Here is a 26486-nt window from a genome sequence, read left to right as displayed (position 1 = left end):
AATACAGCTGCCTGCTGACCCCCAGCCCCCGCTGCTTAGCAATTTCCAGATTTAGCGGAGGGGTATTTCTGAGGATTGAATGGTACAATACTGCCTCCAGCCACCCCCTTCCACAACATGCCCCAAACCTGTCTGCTCTGGCAGGCCGTGGGGGATGGCACAGCCTTGTCAGCATCACAAAGCAGCAGGCTTGTACAGCCAAATATCGGAACAGCAACTCTGGACTTTCCGCTTGCTCACCCAGCGCGAGAAGCGGGGTCCCCCTTGCTTTGTGTTCCAAAAGAATAGCAATGGATGCCAAGCAATGAATGCTGCACTAACACAATTTGTGCTACCAAGTCACACACCACACGTGTTCTCCCCCAGCAAGGCTGGCTAGGAGCTGTCGCTGGATAGCGAACTGATGTGGCTTCCAGTGCGCGCTTCTCGCCTGAGCCTTTGCTTGGAATAGATTTCTTGGTGTACAGGAGAGTTCAGATAAACTGAATAGCCCAGCTCTCTCTCCCTCCCTCCCTTTCTGCTCTGGCTCGTCCATTCTTCGAGCTGCCACGCACACAGAATGTTTCCAAGTAAGCTAGGGAAATGAAATACTCTTCAATTTTTCATGAGACCATACTGGCTCGTCTGCCATTCTACACCCAATATTTGTGAGGTGCCGTGCTTTGTCCTGTTTGTTACACATCCGGGTAGATAAATGTCACTTACTGCTCTAATTAGATGAGTAGAGGAAATCTGGGCTAGTGGCATTCTGTGTTCCAAGCCGGCTCCGGCGGCAGCATAGTCGTGGTCTGCTTTCTGTGCCTCCTGGAATCCAGTCTGAAGAACGGATATTTGGGGGGCCTGGTTTGAGATGGGAGCTTTGCCGTGATCATTCTCTGCCCCTCCTCCTGAGAGTGGATTTGTCTGGGGTCTCTTGTGTTCTCACTCTTCCCCCCCCCCCCCCTTTGATTCTAGGGGAAAGAGATCTTGACACAGAAGCTCCCGATTTGGCAGCAATCTTGCTCGGACCCCAACAAGATCCCAGACCGGGCTATTCAACTGATGCAACAGATGGCCGCCAGCAGCAATGGCACAATCATCCCCAGCTCCCTGTCTACGTCCAAATCGAACCTAATCATCTCAGACCCTATCCCCGGGGCCAAACCGCTCCCTGTCCCACCAGAGTTGGCGCCCTTCGTGGGGGTAAGTATGCAAGGCATCAGTGGTGCTGCCCTTGCTGAATAACGTTATGGGTGTAGTGAGCCTAGCACGGTCTCGCTAGCCTCCACCAGTCAGGCAAGTCCCCTGCCAATAAGCTTTAGACCGCATTCAGCGGTGGGGCTTTTGGGGAATCCCCTAGTGCACACTTGTGAAGGAGGCTGGCGTGGGCCAGTGTGAAATGGACCATCCTGCTTTATCATGTCTTTGAGGTTTGTGTGACATTCGGTGCCTCCCTGTGAAGACAGCCAGGATTTGCAAAGCCCCAGGGGGAGACAGGGACCACAGTTTTTGAGCCCTGGCTTTGCAGGAAGAGTTGGGGAGGGAACCTCAGAGGCTGCATGATCCAGTGAAAACTGCTTAGCAATGTAAATGAAAGGATGTTCCACTTGATGTAGTTAGTCTGTAGGACTTGCTGTCGGAGAGGACTGAACTGAAATCCTCTGGGTGGGCTTAGAAATGGGCTGTCTGAATGCTAGCATGTCTCACTTCACCTCCTGTCAAGAGGTGTATTTGTATCTCCGCCTGCTTGGCACACACTGATCACGGCAGGGATCTGGTCCCTCATGCCACCCTAGATGGCTTTACCCCTCCTCCTGAAGCATTAAGAGCAGGCCATGACTGGAGGCAGGATACCAGACACAATAGACCAGGGCCTGATCGTGTATGGTAAACCGTATTCTCCTAAAGTGTGTGGGTCCTTTACGGAAATGTGACCTCTACGTGACTTGACATCCCTGATGCTGAAATCTCCCTTTGCCCTTTCTCCCTTCAGCGCATGTCGGCACAAGAGACCATTCCCGTGATGAATGGCGTCTCGGGCCCTGAGGTCGAGGACTACAGCCGCTGGCCCGAGATGAAGCCAGCCCAGCCAAAATCCCTAACTCCTCCCCAGCATCAGAAGCAACTGAGTGACTCGTACTCCAACACACTTCCTGTGCGCAAGAGCGTCGCACCGAAAAACAGTTACGCAACCAGTAAGGATTTAGCCTCCGTCAGATCACAGAGCAGCGACGTAGCCGCTTCTCCCAGGGGGTTATGGGTCAGCTGCTGACCGGAGCTAGGAGTAGCAGCGGTTAAGGGTCTTTGCACCTTAATGCAGTGGGAGGAGGCAAGGTGGGATCAGGTGGCACAAAAGCCTAAGTGGGGGCAATGGCTTCCTCAGTTAGTGACCGTGAAGTGTCACATGGTGACTGTAACTGCCTGGTTGACTTCCTTAGTAACTATGCAGTAATTCATGGCTTCTCCCAACAACCATGTGAGGTAGTGTCTCCCTTTTCATGCGTCTTTGGGCACAGGATTAGAAAATAAAGGGGGCAGATTTGGGCTGCAGTTTCCCTTGGAAGGAAAAACTTTGAGCCTTATGACGGGATTCCTGATAAGCAAATCGGAAGGAATCTGGGAGCGGGAGGAGGGATTGTAAACGCCAAGGCTGCAGCCATCTCTTTAGGGTGTTTGTACAACATCGAGCACAGTGGGGCCCTCACCTTGATTGGGCCGCTAGGCACCATATCATGATGATGATGATTGTCTCTTTGCGTGATGGGATAGGGTCACTGGATTAGGCCAAAGATAGTGGGACCTTCCCTGCTGAGTCTTTAGTCCTCTTATGCCTGCGGTCATATGCAGGTGTGTAGCTCAATGCATAGAGACAATGCCTCTCACCTGCTTTAGTTCACTTATCCGCCTCCCCGTGGGCATGTTTCCAGGAGGGTCACGCACTTCTCTCCTCTGGGTTTTTCCCTTTGCTAATGTTAACATCTCAGAGCAAAGTGTCTGGAATAATGAATGGAACCTGGGCGTAAACCATTACAAATAGGTCTATTTGCATACTATTCCAAGTCCTACCTTAGCACAGAAATGCATCCGTTGCATCGAAGGTGTGAAATGAGGAGCATCGAATGGGGGGTAGCCGTTAAGTTAATATTCTGACCGTTTGCCTAAATGCTCTCCACTGGGGAGAGAGTAAGAGGAACTGCACCAATCAGACTGGGTCCACTGAGTGCATTCACTTAAGGTCTTTGTAACCGACTGCTCAAAAAAAAAAAATAGCCCAGAATTAGGGGGGAGGGGGAGGAGGGTCTGAGCTGTACTGGCTAAAAGGGGGTTAGTTTTCCTTAACTGCAGTGCTGGCTGAGCCTTGGGTAGATTAATGACTCTAAATGCCACAGTAGAAAACGGCCAAGGATGTGGTCAGCCACATGGTCTGAGATCTTGGGGCTTGCTTTGCGTCTCACCAGCTGAAAACAAGACCTTGCCACGCTCCAGTTCCATGGCTGCCGGGCTTGAGAGGAACGGCAGGACGAGAGTACAGGCCATTTTCTCTCATGCTGCGGGTGATAACACCACCCTCCTGAGCTTCAAGGAAGGAGACCTCATCACGCTCCTGGTGCCGGAGGCCCGAGATGGATGGCACTACGGGGAGAGTGAGAAAACAAAAATGTGAGTATCTGAACTCCCTAGAACTACAGCTGCCTCAGCACCTAGCCCTTAACATTGGAGTAGCTGGCGCGCCAGACTTGCTTAGCTGCCAGCCAGTATTTCCTGGCATCCCATCATGCCACTTGGTTACTATGGGAGTCGAAAATTGTGAGCAAGGTGAAATACCAGCTTTGCTGGCTGATGTTTGGTAAAGCACCGACCTGAGGCGCAAGGCCAGGCTTTTGAGTGCTGGGACTGCTGGCCTTCTGGTCTTGACTCTTTATCCCAATTTCACTTCAGTGTAACACATGGGGGGCTGAGCGTGGGGCCCTTGCTAATGGCAGAATCGTGGCGTGCTTGTGCAGCACTATCCGTAACGCCAGCAACCTTAAATAACCTCCTTACCGCGCCGCAGAGCCTCCCAATAAAGCAAACGCTCCAGATGGTCTTGGCAGGGATCTGACCTGGCGGGGACCGCTGCTGGGGCCAGCAGCCGGCTCCTAATGGCCCGGGAAGGAGAAGCAATTTTAGTCCAGCATACAAAACCTGGAATCTTACATTTAAAAAACCCAATCCTGTTGCCTGCAAAAGTCCTTCCCCATTTTTCCTGTAAGTGTGTGTGTGGGATGGGAGACTCTGAGAGGGGGTGTCTGAGGCAGGGAATGGGCCTTTTTGAGTAGTATCCCTAAGATCTGGAGTTTTTACCACACTTGACTTATTGGTTTGCAGTGTGTGTAGCGCCCCCTTGAAAGCTATGATCCAAATGATGGTCCCTTCTGTCACAGCATAGTGTGGCATGTAGCCGGAGCGTAATGTTCATAGACTCCTCCCTCCACATATCTCTGCGTGAGCGGCTAGGTTTGACTGTCTTGTGGCTCTGCATTACAGGAGAGGCTGGTTCCCTTTCTCCTACACGCGGGTTCTTGACAGCGATGGAAGCGACAGGTTGCATATGAGGTAAAAACACCCCCTTTTAAAAAATGTGCTGCGTGGTGGTGTGTGGCAGCCGGTGACATTCCCTTGGGTCTGGGGAAAAGCTCCCAGCACTGACCGGCATGTGTCCGGGGCCCGAGGCAACGATGGACTGTGCTTTTCTCAGCTCTGTCGAGCCAGTCTTGCCAACTTTGTTATAGAAACGTTGTGAGATTTTCAGATGTCATGTCTGTAGTGGAGTAAACCAGAGAAATATGCAGGGAAGTGAGACTCCTCACCAGGCGTGTGTTGCATCAGACATGGTCATATGTGATGCCAAAACAACTAAGGAAAAGGCTCTGGATGTCCTAGGACAGGGGTCTCAAACTCAATTTACCTTAGGGCCAGTGCCAGTCCTAAAATCCTCCCAGCGGCCCAATGTCACTCATACCACCCAGAACCTGTGCCCCCCAAAAAACTCTGCCCCCCACCTGCCTATGGCTCTGGGATGGAGTTTGGGTGGGGGAGGAGGTATGGGGATTGGGGTGCAGGCTCTGGGAGGGAGTTTGGGGGCTGGGGTGCCCCCCATAGCACTGCTTTACCGCGTTATATCCAAATTCATGTTATATCAGGTCGCGTTATTATCGGGGTAGAGGTGAACCTTTAAATGGATTAGTGTGTGGGAGGCTGTGATTTTTCCCTGTCCATTACTGCTAAATGGGAGGGGGTCCAGGCTAGAGGGAAGGGGAGCCCTGATACAGGGAAGTCTGAGAACTGCTGGATTAGTCTTCTCTGCTGGAGAAGTGACTGTCTGTAGAGGAGAAACTAGCTCTCCCAGAAGAGCTTGGTGTACGCTCCACAGCTTGCCCCTCTCACCAACAGAAATGGGTCTAATAAAAGAGATTATCTCCCCTACCTTCTCTCTCTCATGTCCTGGGACCAACACGGCTCCAGCAGCCCTGCGTGTCTGCAGAGGACTCAGTCACAATTGTGAATGATAAATAATTGCCACTGGTTAGTGAGCGTCTAGGATAAAATGTGCCACGTGATTTCGCTGTGCTCCCTGCTTGAGGCCCCTGTGACACCTGGGCTGCAGAACTAAATACATTGCTAGCACCAGCGCCACTGGGCAGGATCCCCAGGGGAGCCTAGCAATGGCAGGAAAGTGTGTGTGGGTGGCGGTTGATTGATTATTTTCCTGTTGTAGCTTGCAACCAGGGAAAAGCAGCAGCACAGGCAACCTGCTGGATAAGGACGACATCGCCATCCCGCCGCCAGACTACGGCGTGTCCTCATCACGGGTCTTCCCACCACAACCTGTCAGCACTTTCAAACAGAGACCATACAGCGTGGCAGTGCCTGCCTTCTCCCAGGTGAGGTGCCGGGAGCCCAGGGGGAATCAGTAACCTGTGGATGCAGAGAGTGAGTGCACGTTAATCACTGTCATTGCTGTCAGCTGAGGAGCAGCTTGCCTCCAGCGGGAGAGCTGCCTGGAGAGCAGGCGTTCTGGAGTATTGGGGGCCGGCGGGGGAGTTAAACCGAACAGCCCTTGAATGCCGTGAGAAATGGCTTTAACAGCAGCAGTGTGACTTGGGGGGGTAGGGGGTGAAGCTGTTGGGTTAGCGCCTGTTGCTGCTGTCGATCAGTCATGTGGGTTTCCCTTGGGGATGCGGGAGTTGTGCCTGATGGTTTCCGTTCGCAATAGACACTCCTGGGTGAAATTTTCAAAAACGCCCAAGTCCCATTTTCATAAATGACTTGGGAGCCTAAATCCTATTGACTTTTGATGAGCCTTTAGCTCCCATGGGCAGATTTTTAAAGGTATTTAGGTGCTGAACTTCCATTGAAATAATGGGAGTTAGGCACCTAAATACCTTTAAAAATCTGCCCCCAAAATGGGTCTTAGGCTCCTAACTCATTTAGGCCCTCTTGAAATTTTTACCTCAATGTTTTTTCTAGTCTTAACTAAATAAGGGGAGTGGCTGCATTTGGGGAAAATGCTTGGGGGAGGGTTTAAAAAACCACCCCAACAAACCCCCCAAAAGCACCAACACAACCTCTCTCCTACCCTCCTCTTGGGCAGCTTCAGGCTGTTGAATCCCCATTTAATGTAGCAGATCAGACAATGATTTCCAGACTCCTTCCTGTAGCCGCTGTGGGTTGCGGTATTAATCCAGGGCAGGGTTCCTGTGTGCCTTTAGCTCTGCTCTAGGTACGGGCGTCTGCCCCAACCTCTTGGCTCACTCTCATTGGCTGTTCAGATGTGCCGTCAAAGGATGGGCGTGTGGAATGCCGGTCAGCTGGGAAGAGCTTGTGGGAATGCACTAAACCAGGGAACGCAGGGAATGCACCCCCCAGGAGACAGCCAGTGCCCGTATTCTCCCCATACTGAACTGAGTGGCCTTCCCTGGTTTCTGTGATGTGCAGCAGTGAGTGGGAGGAGGGTTTTACGTACTGGAGTCTCTATGGCCCTGGCGCTGGTGGGAGCCCTGGCTGCAGCACCACGAAGAGCAGTTTTTACAGTGGAAGTAGATGTGGGAGGGTGTTAATTTTATTTTCAATGTTTTACTTTGATGTTGGCCTATTGCAAGTGAATGAGGGTTACTCTCCAACAGGCCTGTGTTCATTATTTATAGGACTACCTTATGCCCTATGGTTGTGCAATTAAAGAATACTCCCGTGGCCTGTGCCAACTGCCATCGGCTCACTACAAGCCTTACACTAGGTCAACTGTAAGTCCAAACGAAAGCGATGTTTCCATTGGGGTTTACCAGCCTTTGCTGTTTTTGCCAGATGATTCTTCGTAGCTTACCCAGGGCTCCATGATCTTTCTCCTTCCGGTCCCTCTCAGAGGGGAACTAAAAAATCCCCCCCTTCAAAAATTATAGTGGGAGAGGAAAGCCAAAGTGATGGAGAAGATGAGCCAGTTGGCTGACTTGGAGAAGATGGGTGAGACACACAGAATGGCACAAAATGGCAGCATAAACTCCCAATCGACAACACTTGCTGCTTCCATGAGAGCCTCCCACCAGAAATGAGTTACTCACGGGTCATATCCATAGATTTTTGAGGTGGAGAAAGCCCCTGGCGCACCAGCCCCACCCGAGACCAGCAGTTATCAGCTAATGTATGAGCTTTAAAAGACTCCTGAGATGAATAAGTTGATCCTTTGTCACTGCTGGACAGAGCAGCATGAGACAACATAGGCTTGTGAGGTGGGAAGCTGTGGGCGAGGAGTTGGGGTTGGTATTCGTAGACGAGAGGTAACTAGGTAGAATGGCCGCCTCAGGCCAGGGACGTGAGGCAGGATTTTTACTTGAAAAGACCAAGCTCTCCGTTCAGAACCGCCCTCCCCCGGCTTCCTGGGCCATGTCCGCGTTACCGTGGGTCCCGGGCGCTCATGTGCCCAGCAGGCCCCACAAACAGACTAAAAAATAATCATTCTGTTACTCGGCTGGAACGGATGCGAAGCGAACGTTGACGTTAAATAGATCTCAGGCTGGCTCCAGCATGGGGCCACGCGGTGCCAGCTGCCACAGCCAGACTGCAAGTCCCAGGATGGGCCGAGCTCCCCAAGTCAGCAATCTGCCCCTTCTTGAGACAGTGAGCAGAGGACCGGCATGTTAGCTCCTGGCCACTCCACAAGGAGCTTGCGAAAAGCTATGCCCAAGCTGGGAAACCGAGCCCCACTTCTGTGCCTGCAGCTGAAGCACAGTGGGGGGGGGGAAACAGTCTCACGTCTTGCTAGTTGGCGCCAGATGAGCTGAACGAGGAACTGGCTCTCTGCAGGGGTGTTTGGCGAGGACAGATATTTGTATCAAAAATAATCTATTCCTGGACTGCCAGAACCTGCTTCTCGGATCCCAGGGACCTGGGTAGCGGGTGCAGGACTCATTGGTCTTGACTCATAACCCAGTATTGCTCACCAAGAAGAGAGCTACTGTCGTCTCCTCTGCCGGCCCCCCTTCTCCCTCCGCACAGATCCTGGCACGGGGTTGGAACGTCCAGGGTCCCCTGCACTAGAGTGCCACGTCCATCTGTTCCCCAGAAGGCTGTAGGCTGCCCCTTTCTGTCCTCCCCCTCCGGCCACCCACAGCATAATGCTATTCAGTACCAGTCCAAGCAGCCGACAGCCCAGAGCGCTGCAATTTCTGGTGGGATTCGGTTACAAGAAACACACTTTTCACAGACCATTTCACCAGTGTGCGCCTAACTTCTTACTTTGTCCCTTTCAAAGTGCGTGTGACGCTCCTTGATAGTTACGGGATCTCTGTAGCAAGGTGGAGCCGGATGGCAGGAGCTAGATTCCTTCTGCCTTTCCTGTAACCGACCTTGTTGTGTAAAGTCACACGCTCTGCAGAGATGAGTGTCACTTTACTCCATGCTGCATTAAACCCCATTTCAATCACCTTCATCACTCTCCACTTTCTAATACCCAGATGCTTCGGCTCTGAGCCTGAAAGCCATTGGGGCCCAGTGTATTTGCTTCTGTTCTTGTGTCCTTCCAGTGCCATCTAATGGCAAAGCCTGTCTCTCTGCCGTCTCACGGTTGGTTTCTTTTTCTCCCGCAGGGCCTTGAGGACTATGGGACGAGAGCTGGAAGCAGGTAAGCCTCTCTATTTCCCATCGTGTTCAGTAAAGTGAATCGTAATGTTCAGAGCGCTGGGTACAGTAAACAACGCTGCAGTATCCCTTGGCAGGACGCATTCTGGGAGGTGGCCATACACTGGCATGCAAGCAGGTGATGCTAGATGTGGCAGTTTAGACGTAAACATGGGGTTAGATAATTTAGGCATTGATAAATCTGAATTTGTCATCTGAGTGTGGGGCAACCATGAGTCTCCTAGGAGAAGAGTCCAAACGTATCTAGCTTGTGTCGGCCTGTTCCAAGCACAGCTGTGGCCTCTCTCAGGGTCACTAATTGGCTCAGAGACTCTGCAGCAGATGAGCAGTTCTCACTTCTCAAAAGCAGGCTAATCCGAAGGGAACATCAGCACTGCCAACGTCTCGCATTCCACCAGTTCAAACTGGGGCAGCCTTTCTGGACATTCCTAGAGTATCTTCTCTTGGTACTTTCCCCTCTAGACACTCACTCCGCTCTCTCCTGCCCCGATGGGGACTCAGCCCAAAGTATAACAGAATGGGAAGGTCTGTCTCCAAAATGCAGGCCCTCCTGCCTGCGTTCGGAACGCTCTCGTTGAGTAGAGGGAAAGCAGCCTCTCGCCCGGGGATAGGGGTTCGCTAGTTTGAGCCCTGCGTTGGTGGGAGGAACTGAAATATTTCAAAATAAAGAGAGAAGAAACCTCCCACTTTTTGCCATGTTGTGAGTGAAATGGCCACCAGTTGTGATGAGCAGGATCTGAACCCGAACGCCAGGGCTGCATGTGGTTCCTCTCCCTCACTGGGGGACAGCCAGAGACGTCGCACGTGGAGCGACTGCAGGAGTTGCTCAGAGCGCTCTCAAGAGATGGTTTGCTTTAAGCAAAAGCGTAATGCGCTCTGCGTTCTCAGCCAGCTGTTCTAGGGAAGTTGTAGGGTAAAGCCAGGGCACAGAGGACTAACCTGAGCTCCAGAAAAGGGATACTGCATTGCAATAAGTGTGTTGTTGTCCATCTGATGCTCTTTGCAGTGAAGTGCAGTCTGGCAGTCTTCCTGTGCTTTCTATTCCACAGTGGCAATGGCACTTTGGTATCAACTGTGTGAGGACACCTGACTAGAAATGGCAACTGCTGCTTTGAAGAGCTTTCTGCTTCTTTCCCTCTTTTCTTTTCTCCTTTTATACTTCTTCTTAGTTTGGATTTTTAACTCTTGTGATCATCCAAGGAAACCATGGTGCTGCTACCTTCCCCTCCCTGATGTTTACAATGCCCTTGTTTTGTGAAGCCTTTCAGAGCAGGAACTGCCAAACAGTGTGTGCTAACTTTTGGAGCAGCCTGGATGCAGTTTACAGTTACTGGGCAGATCCAGTTTTTGTACTTTGTGAATGTTCAAAGATGCACTATCCCTTTTCTGAGGCTTAACATGAGCCACACCGTCCTAACAAAATGGAAGAAACCATTTCCAACACTGAACAAATATGCATGGCCTATGGTATACGTACTGTTACTTTAACTATCCTTTCCATTTCATTCTGATGCCAATTTCCTGTTTCTAAGGGGAAGGCAGGTGTAGACACTAGAGAGGTTTGGTCATTTCCCTCTCTGGGTGGCATCCACTTTAATTCAACCAAACTCGACATGGTTGCTTTAAGAAAAGTGGATAGTGCAGAGGTTTAGGCCTCAGAGAGAAATAGTTGGTTCTTGGTGGGGGTTGGACAGTTACTCTGCTCCATCTAATTAAACCACCAGGGCTGACTCAAGCAGCATTGTTGGAAGGTTCATTCTTTCTTTTGTTGTATATTTTGTAGCAAGGTATTGTTACCTCACATTCGTGCTCTGGGGGATAAATCATGGGATTATGCAGCTTGCCAGAGCAATCCAAAGACTCTTTTGCATTTTGAAATTGGACTTTAAAAAAACAACTGTTTTTTGGTTTGGTTTTTTTCTTGGGAGGGTGGCTGGAGGGGAGAAGAATTCCAGTGTTTAATTTCCTAAATCCTGTCAATCTTCTTTGTGTGTCTTGATAACTTTAGAGACAAACACAGTAGGATTGGAATTAATGGCTACTGGTATTGCTTCTTCAATCACTGAGTGCGGAGAAGTCAGTAAGTGGCCCACTCCCAGAGTACAGACTTAACCCTTTCAGTTCCGGTGAAAGTCTTCATTGCAAAGCTGTACACACTTCCTCTTTCTGATGTGATTTTAAAACCTCTTTACATGCCTGTTTACTAGGACATTGCTGGCAATATACACACACACATCACACACAGAAAAGGTTTTTTTTTTGTTTGTTTTATATAATAGACTATGGGCATATGTAATAAGAACCTCCTGCGTTGATGTCATAATTTTGCTAAAGATTTTTAATCCAGGATATTCCGTGCTAAATGAATGTAGAAAATTAGCAAAACTTGTATGAAGATTGTAAAGTGCTGAAAACCTTTTTTAAAAGCTGAAGAGAAATGTGCCCTGTACTGAGTTATTGTTTGAATAAAAGTTTTATTTATTGCATTGAGTTGGGCCTTGGTGGTTTTTTCAGCTTTCATGCCTATATCACTGACCAATCACCAGACTGCCTCAGCCATATATATATATATATATATTTTTTTTTCCATTCCCCATGATCTTGGAGGGCCAGAAAATGACCTTTTTCCTCGCCCAGTTTCTCTGGTCAGTTTGCAGGTCTGGCAATTTGCATTAAAGTCCATTGCTGAAGGGAAGCAGCTGCAATAGTGTTGAAATGCATAGTCCCCACGCTCAGCCAGTGTCCGGATTTGTCGCTGTTGCAGGTGAATGACTTGCTGATCTCCAGTACAGGATAAACCTAGAATTAGTTGCTTTGCAATATGGCTTGTGGGTAATACCACAAAACCAAATGCAGCTCTTTCCAAACTGCATTTGGGTGTCACTCAGGAGGTTTGAATGCCGTTAACTGAAAGTAAATGGGTCTTTTTTTCTTTTTTTTTCCCCTCTGCGAACTTGTATGAAGGGGAAAGTGAGTTCTGAGAGGAGTCTGGTGCAGGGTGGGAATGCTGCAGGGTATCTTTCCCATGACTGGTATATAGAGGATCTAAGTGGGTTTGTCCTTCATTGCAATCTTCACAAGGGGGTTGTGATGAGGAAGAGTTTGTGTCTTAAGTGCTGTATAAGTGATAAGTATTAATAACAAATACAACTTTTCCTTTTTTGCATCCTGTGTCTGAAGAAGCATGTAACCCAGCCGGTGACCTCTCCTGGGAGTGGAGCGATCCCAGGGGAGCAGCCGGCTCCTAGCCTAGCTTCTCTAATTAACCAGATACCCTTTTTATTTCTCACTAAGGCTGCTGAGTGTGTATTAAACACGTCCTACAAACTGCCTTTTGTTTCCATTACAGCCCCGATGTTGAAGTGGCCAGGTTTTGATGTCCCTGACTAGTTAGTAAGTTCACAGTTTTATGTGCCAAACCCCTCACTATTGCAGTGCTTTGTACTGACTGGTCAGAACCTGGCGGCTCAGCATCAGGCTAATGAACGGGGGAGGGAGGGAGCAAAATGGGTCCTTGATCTGCTCACTGTGACCATCAATCCGAGCGAACGCTGGATGGGCACTGTCTTGTCTTTCACTAATGTCCATCGCCAGGCAATGCCAGTCAGTTCAGAGCACAGCTCCTAACTGGGCTCAATCACTCGCTTGCACCTAAGCCCATTGGTGGAAGCCTCTCTGCCTTCCTGGGGCTCCTGAAATGGATTCCTCTTCCTACACTGTCGTTCCATATAAGCCTCAATGTGCCCGTCTCTCTAGCCACACCTGTATCTGCACGGCTCGATGCATAGTGCCTGCCCCGTCTCCACCCCTCCCTCCCGCACTGCTGGGGCAGAGCGTGCGCAGCCTTCTGGTTTCACGCTTCCATGGCTGGGCAATGAGCATCTTTGGCCTATTCCTGCTTTTTAGAATTCTCCCCTTTAAATAACAACCCATCTTGGTTTTAGGTCTTCAGTGAGTCCCAGCGTCTGCTGCCATCACTGGGTCACGGTGATGTTCACCGCATCAGATGCACCTCCGGTGACTGGCACTTCATTGCCATTTTGCACAGCCTTTTCCCAGTCTTCTGGCACGTAGGGATAGAAAACCTACATTATCACTATTTAAGTAACAGGTGGTTTGGGGGTGATGGTAGAGTTAATGTCCATTGCCCTCCACTCTGCAGAGCCACGGGTCAACATCGGCTTTGGTACAGTGACTGTTAGTTTGGTAGCCTCCATCTAGTCTCCCATGGCTGATTGGTGGCCTTTGTTCAGCAGTAGCCAAGGGCTGTAGTAGCAGGAGGCTGAGGGGGAGGGGAGGTTTCCTTGCATAGCACTTCCAGGAGTTCCAGCCTCCCCGCCAGATACCTTTTTGCACTTTCCCCCCTAAGCCTGAAGTTGTTTTTTGAGTCTGAGATTTGGGGGGGTGCTGCAGGCTCTGATCCACCTCTCTGCTTTGCCAGAACAAAGATGGTTAAATAATCCCTGGTGAGTCATTGAGTCACCTTTTCATTCCTTTCACACGACATCAATTCTCCAGGCATCCTAGGAAAAAAGCAACCTGAGAATCTGCATAAATTAGGTGGGGAAACTAATCGCTTTGGCTTGAAAACAGGGAGTTAATCTTCTTGCTGGAAACCAAGCCACGATTTAAAGAAGAGCTGGTGCTGCACCAGGGAGCTGGGCCTTGGGGAGGTGCGATTACCTTTCCCCTAGCACTGCTGGAAGGCTGAGCCACTCTTCCTGTGTTGGTGCTGGGGGCTGAAGTTCTGGATTTTAAACAGAGGCTTCATACTAGTAGGTTTGTTGGCCAGCAAGGCCTTTACCCTGCTCTCGGGCCCAGGGAGCAGTGGGGCAGCCGCTCGTGTTTGCTTGGTGAGTGTGGGGATAACTTAGAGAACCACAGTGAGAAAAGGAGGGCCAGATCCCTGCTCCTAATGCCCCTGCCCCTCCCCACAGTATTTTTCATCCTTAAACTACGGTCCCTGATTTCCTCAACTTCCCCCCCACACACACACCCCATCCCGTGCGCGCACACACTCTCCAGCCCATCTGACCCCTACGGAGACCATTTGGGATGCTTCTCCCTAGCCAACGTTTCGCTAGACCTAGTGTTTCAAGACACGGGGCTGCACTAGCTGCTGAGGGCATGGGGGGAGCAGCAGAGTGAAACCCTGGAGCACTGGATTTAGAAGGGGGGTGAGGAGCAGAGAAGCAGCACCACAAAAAGGCTCCAGCTCTTGCTTTGCAGCCAGGCTGGGAGTGTTGATGGGACCCTCCAAGGCTCCTTGTCTGCAGCCAGGGCTGCTGGGTATGGAAGTGGGGCCCTCAGCGACGAGAGGGGTTGCAGTTCAGAGGTACCCCAAAAGTAAGCTCCTTAACGATCCCTCCCCCTCCGCCAGGAACATCTTTTGTGGCTCCCTGCTGCACGGTCTCTGTGCCCCCCCGAGACACACTGCTCCTGGGTGCCTCACCATGTCACCCTTCCAGCAGCGCTATGCGATTGCTAAAGAGCAAATGCTTCCTTCAAGTAATTGTTGAGCCTAAAACTGTTGCACTGTACCAAGTTTTAACCTCACTTGTGCTTTTCCTCCCACATTTGCCTCACCCAGCCTGACTGTCAAACAAGAATAGGATATCTGGTCAAGACCCTCAGTAGCTTATACGGGTACATCTACACCATGGGGGGGGGCCCGCATAGCAGGGGGTACAGCTGCAGGCTTTTACCCTATGGCCCTAAAACTAGCTGAGTAGATGTTCCAGGTCGGGCTCTGAAGCCTGGGGGGAAGCGAGGGGGACTGGTCAATGGGTAGGGTGGAAGGGAGAAGAGCCCTGGTCTGGAAGGAGCAGCAGGACAGAGCTGGTTAGAAGAGGGGTGGGGATGCAGCTGCATGCAAACAGCCCCTTGGAGCTGCCCTGGCATTTACGTCCTAAAGTGCATCCCAAACCTGCCGGCCTCTGGCAGCCCTGCACCTACCCAAGGAGTGCTGCCACCCGGTCTGGGAAGCAGCCCAAGAGTGTCTGTGCATTGCAGCAGCTTCTCTTCATCCCCCCTAGAGCTGTACGTTGTCCTTCACCCCCAGACAGGCACGCTTCAGGCCTGACCTGCTCTTTGATTTCTCCCCCTCCCCCAACTGGTGCCAAAGGGGTTGGAAGCAAAAGGATGTAATAAAGTAGGGCAGCAGCCTGTCCTCTTGGTGGAGGGTCTAATGGATTAGCCAGAGTGGCCCTGCCCTTAGGGGGGCAGGAGGAGGGATGAACCCAGGGCGAGGGCTCACTGGAGGTCAGCGTCTCCTGGGCAGGAGGTGCGGCTGTTCTTTCCGCTCCTCGGGTTGTGATCAGCTCGGTGCCTTCCTGACGGATCCTACCCAGCCATGACTTGTCTCCTCCACTCTTGTCCTCTAAATCTGGCGGGGGAATGTGTTTGCTGCTGGGTCTGTCTGCAGAGCTGTTGTCTGTGATGTGGTGTAGGAAGAACCCCTGGGGGGGTCTACAAATACTGACCGGCTCTGGGGCAGTAACCGACAAAAGCCCTGGGCTGGGGCCTCTTCTTTTTCCTTGAGGGGATTTTTGTGCTGCTGTGTTCAGAGCCGATCTGTATTTTGCTTTATTAATCTCCTGTGCTCTGGCCAGGCTGAGGAGCCAGCCTGGGGAAAGTGGCCCAGGCTCAGGGCCGTCTGTCTTCTGCTGGCCCCCTCCCCGGTGCTCTGGCTGACTCCTCTCCTCCACCCGCTTCTCTGCACGGACTCCTCGGCCTGTGCAGGCTGTGCCCCGCGCTGATGCAATTAGGGGAGTGAGCTGACAGTCCCAGCTGGGGGGTCTCCAGAGCTCCAGCAACGGGAGCATGAGCACCCTGCTTGGTTCTCAAGCAGTTGCAAGGCCAAGACAAGTGCCGGGGGTTATAAATCATATCATGAACATGCATCGGCCAGACAGGTGTTTTGTGTGTGTAAGATGTAACGCACAGCATGTCTGGCTTTGAAGTGTTAACTAAGCTGCGTTTCTTTCGTGTGGCTGAAGGACTGGAACTGGAATGTTTTTGTTTAAATGTTTGGTCTGATCAAATTCAAGTGTCTCCTTTCATGCCACCTCCCCTTGCAAATTTCAGCCCAGCTGCTGTGAAACTCCCTCAGAGCACATGCCAAGAGAAATCAGTGAGCTTCCTCCAGCTGGCTTGTCTGGGTGGAAACCACCGTCCACCCTTCCTCCTGCAAGGAGGCTTAGTTGAGCTCTGACCGCCTTGGGAGAGTCCATCCTGTGCGTAGTGGTAACTCCTCAATCTCCTCTCTGCCATCTCAGCTTCCTGAGGTCAGGTAGCCTGTCATTGTAATCCCTCAGCTTCTCCATGTAAGGAACACAGGTCTGTACCTCCAGCAGTCCTGATCCTAATGCAGATCCATGGACGTAGCTGTTGGTTGGTGTTTGAAACCACTTCTCCTTCAGATTCCAGGGAACTGAGGGAAGCCCCATCCTTCGGGATTTTAAAAATAGCCTGGACAAGTAGAAGTAGCATCATAGGAACTAATCCTGCACTCCTCAGATAACCTCATACCTTTTCTGTGTCTCTAAATTCTAAGAGGCGCTTCCCTCTCCCCAGTACAAACCCCCCACTGCTAGAAATCGCTGCGACAATCCAGTGTTGTAGAGTTAGCACTAAGGGGGGCTTCTCATTAGAGGAAGCGGAGTCTGTCCATTCTTCCCCACCTTAAAGAAGTGCCATGCAGTGGGTGAGTGCGGTGAGGCAGAAAGACCCTGCCACGCCTCTGCAAAGTAGGGTATGTTCCGCTCGCACACTGCGTAGGGTTAGGTCTTGAATACACTAAAAGTAAAGCCACCCTGCAAGGAGTGTGCGCCCAGCCTGCCCCCCGCTGCAGCGTTTGCTGCTCTCCGAGCTAACGCGGCCTAGGGAAAGCTGTGTGTGTCTCTCGCTGTCCTGTTGTCCATTGTACTAGCTGTGCTGCTCAGGGCATCCACGCCTCCCCCACTGACCTGTGCCTTCCTTTCTCTCTGCAGGAATCCTTTTGCCAACATCCAGCTGAAACCAACAGTGACCAACGACAGGTCAGCTCCCTTCATCAGCTGATCCCTGGGATTGCTGGAGCCAACAAGCACCTCCCGCCTGCATTGCTGTATCTGACCCACTGTAGCTGCCTTGTCTGCAAGTCTCTCTCTTTCCAGAACTTTATGTTTAGGCTGCGTTTGTTTAAACCTGCTACTGCTGCTTGGAAGCCAAGGGCTAAAGCCGGTGTTTTGATGGTCTCTCCTCGAGACTCGAGATCGAGGGTGAGGGAGTTAAACTCTGTTACCATTCGTTCACTCTGGTCAGGGCAGGTGCGGAAGTAAAACCGCAGTCACGGCCCTGGGTTCCCAGCCTGTACCTTCCGGCCCTGGGTTCCCAGCCTGTACCTTCCAGCCCTGTTCAGCTCTCCCAGGGCAGAAAGATCAGCAGTAGCCGGGGGAACATACTCACCCCACAGCATGCTGCTGTTCTGAGTGGGAAAGCAGCAGCACCCAGTGTATCCCCAGCCTCTCGCTCCTGTCTCCTACACCGAGCAAGATCCAGGCCAGGGAGCTGTAACCCTCACCCCAGCCCTCTCAAAGGATGGCAGCGGGGCACCTGGGACCGAGGCTCCCAGCCTGGGCCCACAGACTCATGGGTAGTGCACTACCCATAGTGGTGTGGATGGGGCGGGTCAGGCCTACCCCGCTTGTGCTAGCAGGAGCCTTATTAACACCCCTCCGTGGAGCTGGGCTGACTTGCAGAACCCCCTCTGCTGCTGTTTAGAGCTGCCGAGGGCAGCGAGTGGCCAAGCCTTGGCCCCTTCCCTTCTTCAGGCCTACAGCAATTCTTGGCCAGTGGAACAGCAGAGCTGTGCAAAGCGCCTCTGTCCTCCCCCAAACTGCTGCTCCGGGCTGGCTAGCACGGCTCGTGCAGACAACTAGCGCTCCCAGGCAGGCCTGCTGAACGTCAGTTAAACCGTTGCTAATGTTTTTACAGCCCACCCCCGTGGGGCAGCGTCTATATTTTACTTAGCTCAGTGAGGTATTATTCAAGCTAGAACAATAGGCTTTTAGATGCAACACCCCCGGTGCGGAGGCAACCGGTAATACTCACCCTCTTACCTGTAATCGTGTGTAGTGAAACCACAGGGAAGAGGAAACAGAGGTGTAGGCGGGTGCACCATGCCCCACTAACACTGTCCTAACCCCCTGTCTGTGCTGAAGGAGAGAGGGTCTGTGGCTTGAAAGGGTCTGGGCTGGAAACATTCCCAGTCCCCGAGCCCCCTCCCATGCTAGTAGCCACTTCCCCATGTGTCACTAGTGTCTGCCTTGCAGGCCCCTGCGAGATGAAGCCTTACAGCTCCGTGAGTGACTGGCTGAGAACTTGGGATGGGAACCAGGCCCTGGAAGCTCTGGTCAGCAGCCGCCCACACCCCAGGCTGCTGGCGCAAGTGCTCGGTGTATGAGCCAGTGTCAGGCTCTTTAGTGAGAAACCTCTGCCTCGCTGAGCTCCCCCTTGTTTGTTACAAAGATCTCTGCCCTCCTCTCCGCGTGAGGCCATCTCAACTCCACCCCACCTGCCCCAGAGCTTGCACCAAGGCGTCTGCAGGCCTTGTGTCCTTACTAAAGCATGAGGGAAGAGAGAGGGGAAAACAAGCGCCACACCCTGTGTGAGCAGGCCCTGCAGCCGGGCTGGGTCCTTCCCTGCCTTGCTCCAGCATGGGCCAGATCAGAAATCAGACAGTGCCCGGAGAAGGGGTGGCCGTCTTCATGGTTTGTCTGTTTGCACTTTTTTTTTTAAGGCTAGATCGCAGAGCACTAGAGCTGCCTGTTACTGCACGCTAGGGTTAGCTCCTAATAAGCTTACGCCGAGTAGCAAACGAAACCAAATGCAGAGTCCAGTGTTTGTATTTTTATATAAAGGAAAGTCGATTTGACCCCTCTAATGAGTGGCTGCTTGCTGCAGCCGCTCTGCGCTGTCACGGCACCCCCCAGCCCCGGCAGGGGCAGCTCCTGAGCCACGCAGTGGGCACCACGCGGCAGGTACCTCATGGGCTGCCTTGCACTGCTGGGTGTGACGCTGGAGGCCCTGCCCCCTGGGGTTAAATCTGTCCAACGGTGTTGTCTCAAACTCTAATCTGCTCTTCCTGCGCACTGCAACTTCCCCTGCTTTTCAGCAGTCAGTGAGGGCTCGGGCAGGCTCCTCTCACTGAAGTGACGCAAGTCCGTAACTCCCTGGTGCCCGAGGGCTGCCGTTAAACCGGCCTAACCCCTCCTGGAGGTGGCGCTAGGGAGCATTCTCAGCGAAGCGCTACAGCTGCCCCCCTGCGGCAGTTTGAGTGTAGACAAGCCCTGAGCCTGTGCTGCTCTGAACTGGGCCCCCGTGCAGTGCCAAGCGCTAACGAAACACCCTGGAGACTACAAGGGTCAGCACAAGTAAATGGCCCGTTTTCTGCTGTACTAGTTCTCTCTGGGCCTGGTCCCTGCGCTCAGCCCTTGCTCACGTGGGCATTTTCCTGCTCCGTGAGTGAAGTTCTGCCGGGCTGCAGCCTGCTGATGCAGTAATTGGTTCATGTGGAGGCAGGGCCAGCTAAAGGCATAAGAAATATTGGCCCAGGTTTAGGGCTGCAAGTGCGAGAGTCCTAGGAGGAGCCCAGCGTCTGACTGCAAAGACGTTTTCTTGTCTGTGAGCGCTGAAAATGTAAACGATGGTGCTGCTGCTTGCCTGAGTGTGCAGCCAGCCTGAAACAATAGCTGCCGGAGATGTGACCTGCCCACTCCAGCTTAACTCTGCCACCCCCTGGGGACAGCCAAAGAGGCTACAGCTGTGGTGTGCCTGAGGCCCCATATTGCCTTAATTCCTCCCTGTGTGGACCAAAGGCAGAACCGCTGCGCAAATGGGCCCTGAGTGAACTCAAACCTGGCCTCCCACAAATCATGGGACCAAAGAGAGGCCAAGGAGCTTGGTGAGGCTGCAGGGCTCCTCTGGGACCAGCTCCAGCCTAAGGTCTCTGTGCGTGGGTCTCTTGTCCTGGAGCTTTCCCTACGGTGCCCACCATCACGCTGTGCCTTCCTGTGGTGTGAGCGAGAGGGTTTGTGCACAACAGCTGGCACTGCAGTCACTGGCCCACAGCTCGGGGAAGGAGGGAGCCTAGCAGAATACTGATGTCGTTACCGTAGCTACTGCCTTGGGTGGGAGGCTAGGGAGAGAGCAGGCCTGGTCCCTGCTCCCCTCCCACTGGTGCACTGGATCCCGTGCACATGGGTGAACCCACGTGCCAGGGAGGCCTGAGGGCTGCTCCCAATGGTTGTACATCACTGCACTGCCTGGCCTACTCCCAGCACTGTTCAAACCCTCCCAGAAAGGCTGCCTTGCCTAGAGGAGCCTGCTTAGCTGGAGCGCTTTCAACTTGGGCAGCCAAGCTTTGCTTCCCACCCAGCACGGCCCGGTAAGGTGCTGGGCCGCCGCTCTGGCTGCTTCCCTGCGCTTTCTAGTCGGGCTAGCAGCTGCACCATGTACCCTGAAATTACTCTTTTGGGAACAGTAATTTATGAGCAATAAAACCCACAAATCCTTGGCCTGGGTGCATGAGTTTTCTTTTCCTCCTGAAATTGGTGCGTCTCTTACAGCTGGGAAGGAGCAGGGCGTTACGGGGCTGTGGTTCCCCTCCTGCGGGCGCAGGGGTTCAGGGTCAGGGCACATTAGCAGCAGCTGGAGGACGCAGCAAGCTCCCTTCTCCAAGCTCCGCTCACACCGCAAGGAGGATTTGTTTGGTTCTAGTGTTAATGAGCTACAGCAAAACTGCTTCCTTACCAATATGCTTTGAAAATGTTACTTACCTAACTCCAGAGCTGGGTCTCTCCCATATCCCCTCCAGCTCCCATGGGGGAGGCAAGGCCAGTTGCAGAAAATGTAATCCCGGCTCCCCTAAACCAGGTTAATAAGCACTGCTCTGCACACGTGGCTCTGCTCCCAGACAGCTGCCCGGCCCCCAGCCCGCCCAGGGGAATGATGGGTGGAGCAGTCTGGTGACGCTATTTTAAAAACTTTATTATTGGCCCAATGATATTTGACACACATGCTGGGAGCTGTATGGAAATCAGCACTGATAAAAAATACAGCAATTATGACCCGTATTGATAAAATATACAATGTAATCGCCTTTAGATTTAAAAAAAATAGCCACGATGCAGCTCTGGCCTCATCCTGCCCCAGAGAGGCAGGTGCTTTTGACTCTATAGACCAAACCCTGGGGCTCTGCCCGTTGCTTTCCCCATAGCCACAAGGAAGGAAGGGGAGATGAAAAGGGATTAACTGTTCCTGCCTAGCGCGGGCTGCTCCCAGCACAGTTATTAGCTAACCTCCCACCGCCTGCCCTGGGACCACGCTTTGGCCTTAGGCACCTTTCAGAGGCACCTTTCAGGCCTATACATCCAGCGGCATGTTGGTCTGCAGAGCAGGGTCTTGGCAGGCAGCAGCTAACAGCCGCCATAGTGCAAAACTTACCTCATGCTGGAAGAAACCCTCCAGTGCCTGACTCCCTCCCTGGCTGGGGAAGAGAGCATGGGAGGCTGGTTACTCTGGGAGCTCCCCTGCGGCTGGTCTTTGCTGCCCTTGGCCTATGCCACGGGGCTCCTGTACCCCAAAACAGCTGCTTCAACACCTCCCCCAGTGCCTTGCCTCGCACAGCCCCCCGGCTGTGAGCTGTGTTGTAGGTCTTGAGGGGACACTAACTCAAATGATTTACTCCTCCAAGGGAAGAGAAGCAGCACCAGGCAGTCTGCAGCTAAAGCAGCGCCCTGGTCTAGGCAGTAACTAACCAGCTGTGGTTGCACCTGAAGGGCCTAGCCAGGGGGGGAATCACACAGCAGGAGGGGATTTTAGCTCATCTTCAGTTTGCCTCTACTCTGTGCTAGCAGGGAGGAGACGTGTGCACATGGTAAGCAAGGCACCGTGTGGGGAGGTGGGTGTGAGAAGGCTACTGCTAACACACACAGGCTGTCAGTGCTCCAGGTGCAGCCTTGAGCGGGTGAGCAAACAAGTGACCCAGGAAAGAAGTTTAAAAAAGGGTTAAAATACAAATGCCTCATGGGGTAGCCGCAGGATTAAAGCCCCAGAGAGTCATGCTGCAGCCTGAGGTGCTAGCCAGGGGAATACAGGCGCATGTCTGCGAAGCGAGTGTGAGTGGGTGACAAGACACTATGGGCAAAGCCAGCATCAGTTGGGGCAGCAGAAGATGCCTTGAAGGCTGGGTCCATCACCCTGGCTAGGAAGTGAGGCCTTGGTAGTTAAACATCACACCAAGCTGCCCGTGCAAGAAACCACCCGCTTAGTGCTCATGGGTGCTTTAATCCATCCCCGCTCTCCCCCGGTGCGGAGTCTTTGCAGTCACCTTAGCTGCTCCAGCCCTGACGACTATTTAAGAGCAGCACCTGGCAAGACCGTGTGCTGAACTAAAGGGGCCTTGGGCGAAGCTAACCGCTGACGAGTCTTTTCACTGTTATTCCGCCTACGTCGTCCCACGTGCAAGGCAGCCAGTGGCTCCTGCACCACTTCACGCCCACGTGAAGCACTGAATTACAGTCAGCTGCTTGAGTGGAGGAAGGCAGGGGGGCAGGAGGAGAGAGCCCATCAAACTACAGTACAGTCCTGGTTACAAGGGCTGCTGGCACTTGAGTCAATCTTGCTAGACACTCAGTGGAGCTGCTCACTCAGGCCTGGGCTGCTGGCGCTCCAGCCAGGGGTTTCCGACCGCCATGGGTCAGGAAATAAGTCAAGGGCCAGGAGCAACACAGCTGCTCAGTGCTTTGAGGCTGCAGTGAGCTCTCGAATTCATTGAACGTGTCCAGAGGTGACCATTTATTTCCACTTTCAAATGGCCTTTGACAAGGTCCTACACACGCGGCTGCTAAAGACGCTTGGGGGAGGGGTCCTGATGTGTGAGCAGCAAAGTGTTGTCATGGCGCAAAACCTGGCTAGGTGCCTGCCCGCAAAGACCAGGCGTGCATCAGGCACATGGCTAACAGCAGGGGGCCTCGCGGCACCGTCCTAAGGCCTGTGATGTGTACGATTTTAATAAGCTGGAGGGGGGTGGGGGTGAGCAGGGAGGTAGCAAACTGTGCCGCTGACGGAAAGTTATGTAGTCAAGACGGGAGAGGCGTGTGACTGAGACCTACACAAAAGAGCGGAACACGCTGACAAATGCAAGGGGATGTAATGCACATTGGAAGAAAAAACATTAAAGGCCCTGTGCAGCTCGCTGGGTGCCGGAGTAATGGGCGCAACGGAGCCCAAACCACGGCCAGCTCTGCTGCAGTCAGATGCTAACAAAATGGCAGGCTGCGTAAGGCCTAGGCTAGAGTAGCAGGGATGATGCTCTAATGCAGCGGTTATTAAACTGGGGGGCAGGACCCCAAAGTGGGTTGCAACCCCATTTTAATGGGGTCGCCAGGGCTGGCATTAGACTTGCTGGGGCGCGGGGCTGAAGCCCTCAAGCTTTGCCCCGCTACCCCCCCTCCCGCCCCGGGGGGCAGGGCTCGGGCTTCGGTCCCCCTTCCTGGTGTCGTGCGGGGGGGTCGTGGTGCAGTGACGTTTGAGAACTGCTCTAATGCCCTAATCAAAGTCAATGGGGGTGGCTCCATCTGGAGCCTCTGGGCGGTGCTCGTTACACTCCCAGCCACAGGATACCGCAGCCCATGGGGAAGAGGCCAGAGGAGGGCAAGGAGAATGAGGTAGGGCCAGGAGCATTCTCAGCTGATGAGCAATGCAGCTTGGGCCCTTAGCGTGGAAACAAATAAGAGGGGCCAATGCTAAGTCTCTACAATAGTAACTGGTCTAGTGCCGCGAGGGCTTGGAACAAGGGCCCGTTCCGTGGTGGAAAAGTCAAGCACACTAACAGGAAATATTTTCTGCACACGGCGTGAGTAGCCCGTGGCCCTTGGAAGCCAGTCAGCCCAAGAATGTACCAGTCAAGAAAGGCCTGGGCATGCCTAGGGAGCCAGCCGAGCCAGCGTTGTCATTGATGCTGCCAGAAATGTTGGCAGGGTCGGAAATCAGCGGCTTCGGGGCTAACGCTGCTCTCTAGCTTCGCGAGCCGCGCCGAGCCCCGGTGTGGGGCAGAGGAGCCCACAGCTGTTGCTCCGGGGTTCTTACACCTTCCGCTAAGACAGCGCCACAACACAGGGCTCAAGTCCTGTGCCCGAAGAGGTTGCACCAAGCTCAGGCATGTGTCCTGGGGCCAGAGAGCACCAGGTCTTGCTCCAAGCCCTGGCTGTTTGCGCAGCAGCTGCATTGCTATGCCTCCCATCCCTCCAGCAGTGCAGCCCCAGGGACAGCAAAGCACTCGGCCTCGCATCCCTGCTGTTTAGACCAATCCGTCATGCCGCAAAAGCACCAAGGAGCCAGCAGCTCCCTTTGTGCACTGGACGCTGACACTCCCCCGTGGCACAGGGAGCCAGCGAGCACAATGCGATGCTGCTGCCTCTTCTCTGCCATGTGGTGCTGGGCTCCCCCCGGGGCCGCAGGCTGCAAGAGCAAACTGGCTGTCCCTGGTAGTGGAGGACACGTCCCCTGGGGCTCCGCACTGGAGGGGGAAAGGCTGTGCTGGCTGGGGAGAGGGCGCTGCAGCAGACGATGTAGCAGGGCTTCACCATCGCTATGGGTGCAGTCACCACTAATGCAGAGGGCTGGGGCTGGGGCCTCTGCCTCGTCTGAGCCCCACGTGGCGGGTGTGCGGGGAGTGCATTCTGTGCAGGGCCGTACCTGCACTCTCCCAGCCAAAGCCGAGGGCCTGGTCTCTGGGCTGGCCCAGACAGGGCCCAAAGGAACGGTCACTGGGATGGGGGCTGCACATCCACATATACGTGCATCCAGCAAAACCCGTGCCCCATGTAAGAGGAGGGGCTGGGGCTGGGGCTGCTAGTCCAACCCACGGACTGGCAGAACATGCTGGGCTGAGCTGCGGTCGGGGCGGGAGGCAAGGCACAGCAGCTTAGTTCGCAGAGCTCCCACCGCCCATCCAAACGGTGACTGTGCCAGTGGCAGTCCCTACCATCCCTCGCCCCAGAGCTAAGCAGGGCCCCTGACACACACTGCCAGCCATGCACAGCCCCAGGCCACACTGCAGCTCTGTCTTCCTACACTGGCAAACGGACCGCCCTCGCTCCAGAGGGGACAGGCCATGCAGGGAGCCGGGCCGGTGCCAGGTGAAATGACCCAGCCCGGAGCAGCGGGAGGCATACAGAGCCAGGGGCCTGGGGGGTGGGGAGGAGGAGATGGAGGGAGAGGTTAACGTGCTTTTCATGCCCCACAGTCACAGTCCAACAGTGAAACGCACATGTGAGCGAGAGCCATAGGCTTTGCCAGCACCACGGGGGGGGGGGGGGGGAGCTGAGCATGGTGCCCGTTTTGCTGCCTCTTCATCTCTGCCAAACGCACAGCACTGCCCAGGCACAACAGGATCGAAACCAAAGCAAATTCAAACAGAGCTGCCACACGCACACGCCCCCACCCTCCCCAAAGTCTGCAAGCAGGCAAGGACAGTGATGGGGGGCAGGGGGGGTGGCTGATTGCTCACCTCAGCGTTTGGTCTATAGGCCCAAAAGGAAACAACCCCCTGATTTCGAGGCTGCTCTCTGCTCCATTTAGTCTCTTTTCCTTCGGGAAGGCAGAATTGCACAATTATCCTAAGCCTCGAACTAATAAAAATAAAAAACAACAGAGACCTCACCCCTCGATAAACTCTTTACATCTCTTTGGCAACAATAACTTACAGCACATTGGAGTTAGTTCAGTCGACAGCAGGTTTGTTCAGTTTTACAAAAATAGTACAGATGGCAGTTCCTCCGCTTCGCTATACACCTGACGCCTCCCAGCAGCACCCGGCTACCAGCTCGCCGGACACGCACCATCTGCTGGGATGCCTGGCAGTCTGGCACAAAACCGTTGGTGCCAGGCACTATGCTGCCAGCCCCATTACCAAGGAGAGCACTGGGCTCCCACTCCCTGGCCTTGCCCTCCACTGCACAGGGTGCGATGCCAAGAGGGCTCCACTTACAGCTGCGATAGGAGCGTGGGCATATGGGGAAAATACAAACACCTTAGGGTACGGCTCTCCCTCAGGGATGAAACATGGCCAGATAATAATACTTAGCACTTACCAGAGCACTTGCTAGGCACTAAGGCTGCCATCCTCACATCACCTCTTGCAAGGCAGGACAAGCAAGTATTATTATCCCCATTTTACAGATGGGGAAACTGAGGCAGGGAGGCTCAGTGACTTACCTAAGGCCACAGAGGCGTCAAGGGAGTACGTGTCCAAGCTGGGAATGCCTGGCTCCCAGCCCAGCCCTGCC

The 26486-nt window shown here is 53.3% G+C and overlaps 1 protein-coding gene across 6 annotated transcripts in view; it reads left to right on the top strand.

The window, feature by feature from the left end:
• Nucleotides 1-17214, top strand: part of BAIAP2 (BAR/IMD domain containing adaptor protein 2) — a 42847-nt gene extending 25633 nt beyond the window's left edge. For 3 of the 6 annotated variants that reach the window (XM_065415528.1, XM_065415525.1, XM_065415529.1), the window contains exons 5-11: nt 955-1182; nt 1973-2174; nt 3438-3639; nt 4507-4575; nt 5738-5903; nt 9102-9136; nt 10203-10233. In XM_065415528.1, coding sequence (XP_065271600.1) covers nt 955-1182; nt 1973-2174; nt 3438-3639; nt 4507-4575; nt 5738-5903; nt 9102-9136; nt 10203-10233 — 933 coding nt within the window. Of the gene's footprint in view, nt 1-954; nt 1183-1972; nt 2175-3437; nt 3640-4506; nt 4576-5737; nt 5904-9101; nt 9137-10202; nt 10234-11161; nt 11220-12502; nt 12539-17144 lie in introns of those variants that run through there. The other 3 variants (XM_065415523.1, XM_065415524.1, XM_065415527.1) reach the window with 3 other exon arrangements.
• Nucleotides 17215-26486: the final 9272 nt, after the last annotated feature.

The sequence above is a fragment of the Emys orbicularis genome, chromosome 13 (assembly GCF_028017835.1).
Source record: "Emys orbicularis isolate rEmyOrb1 chromosome 13, rEmyOrb1.hap1, whole genome shotgun sequence".
NCBI lineage: Eukaryota > Metazoa > Chordata > Testudines > Emydidae > Emys > Emys orbicularis.
This window is presented reverse-complemented; position numbering and strand designations above follow the sequence as displayed.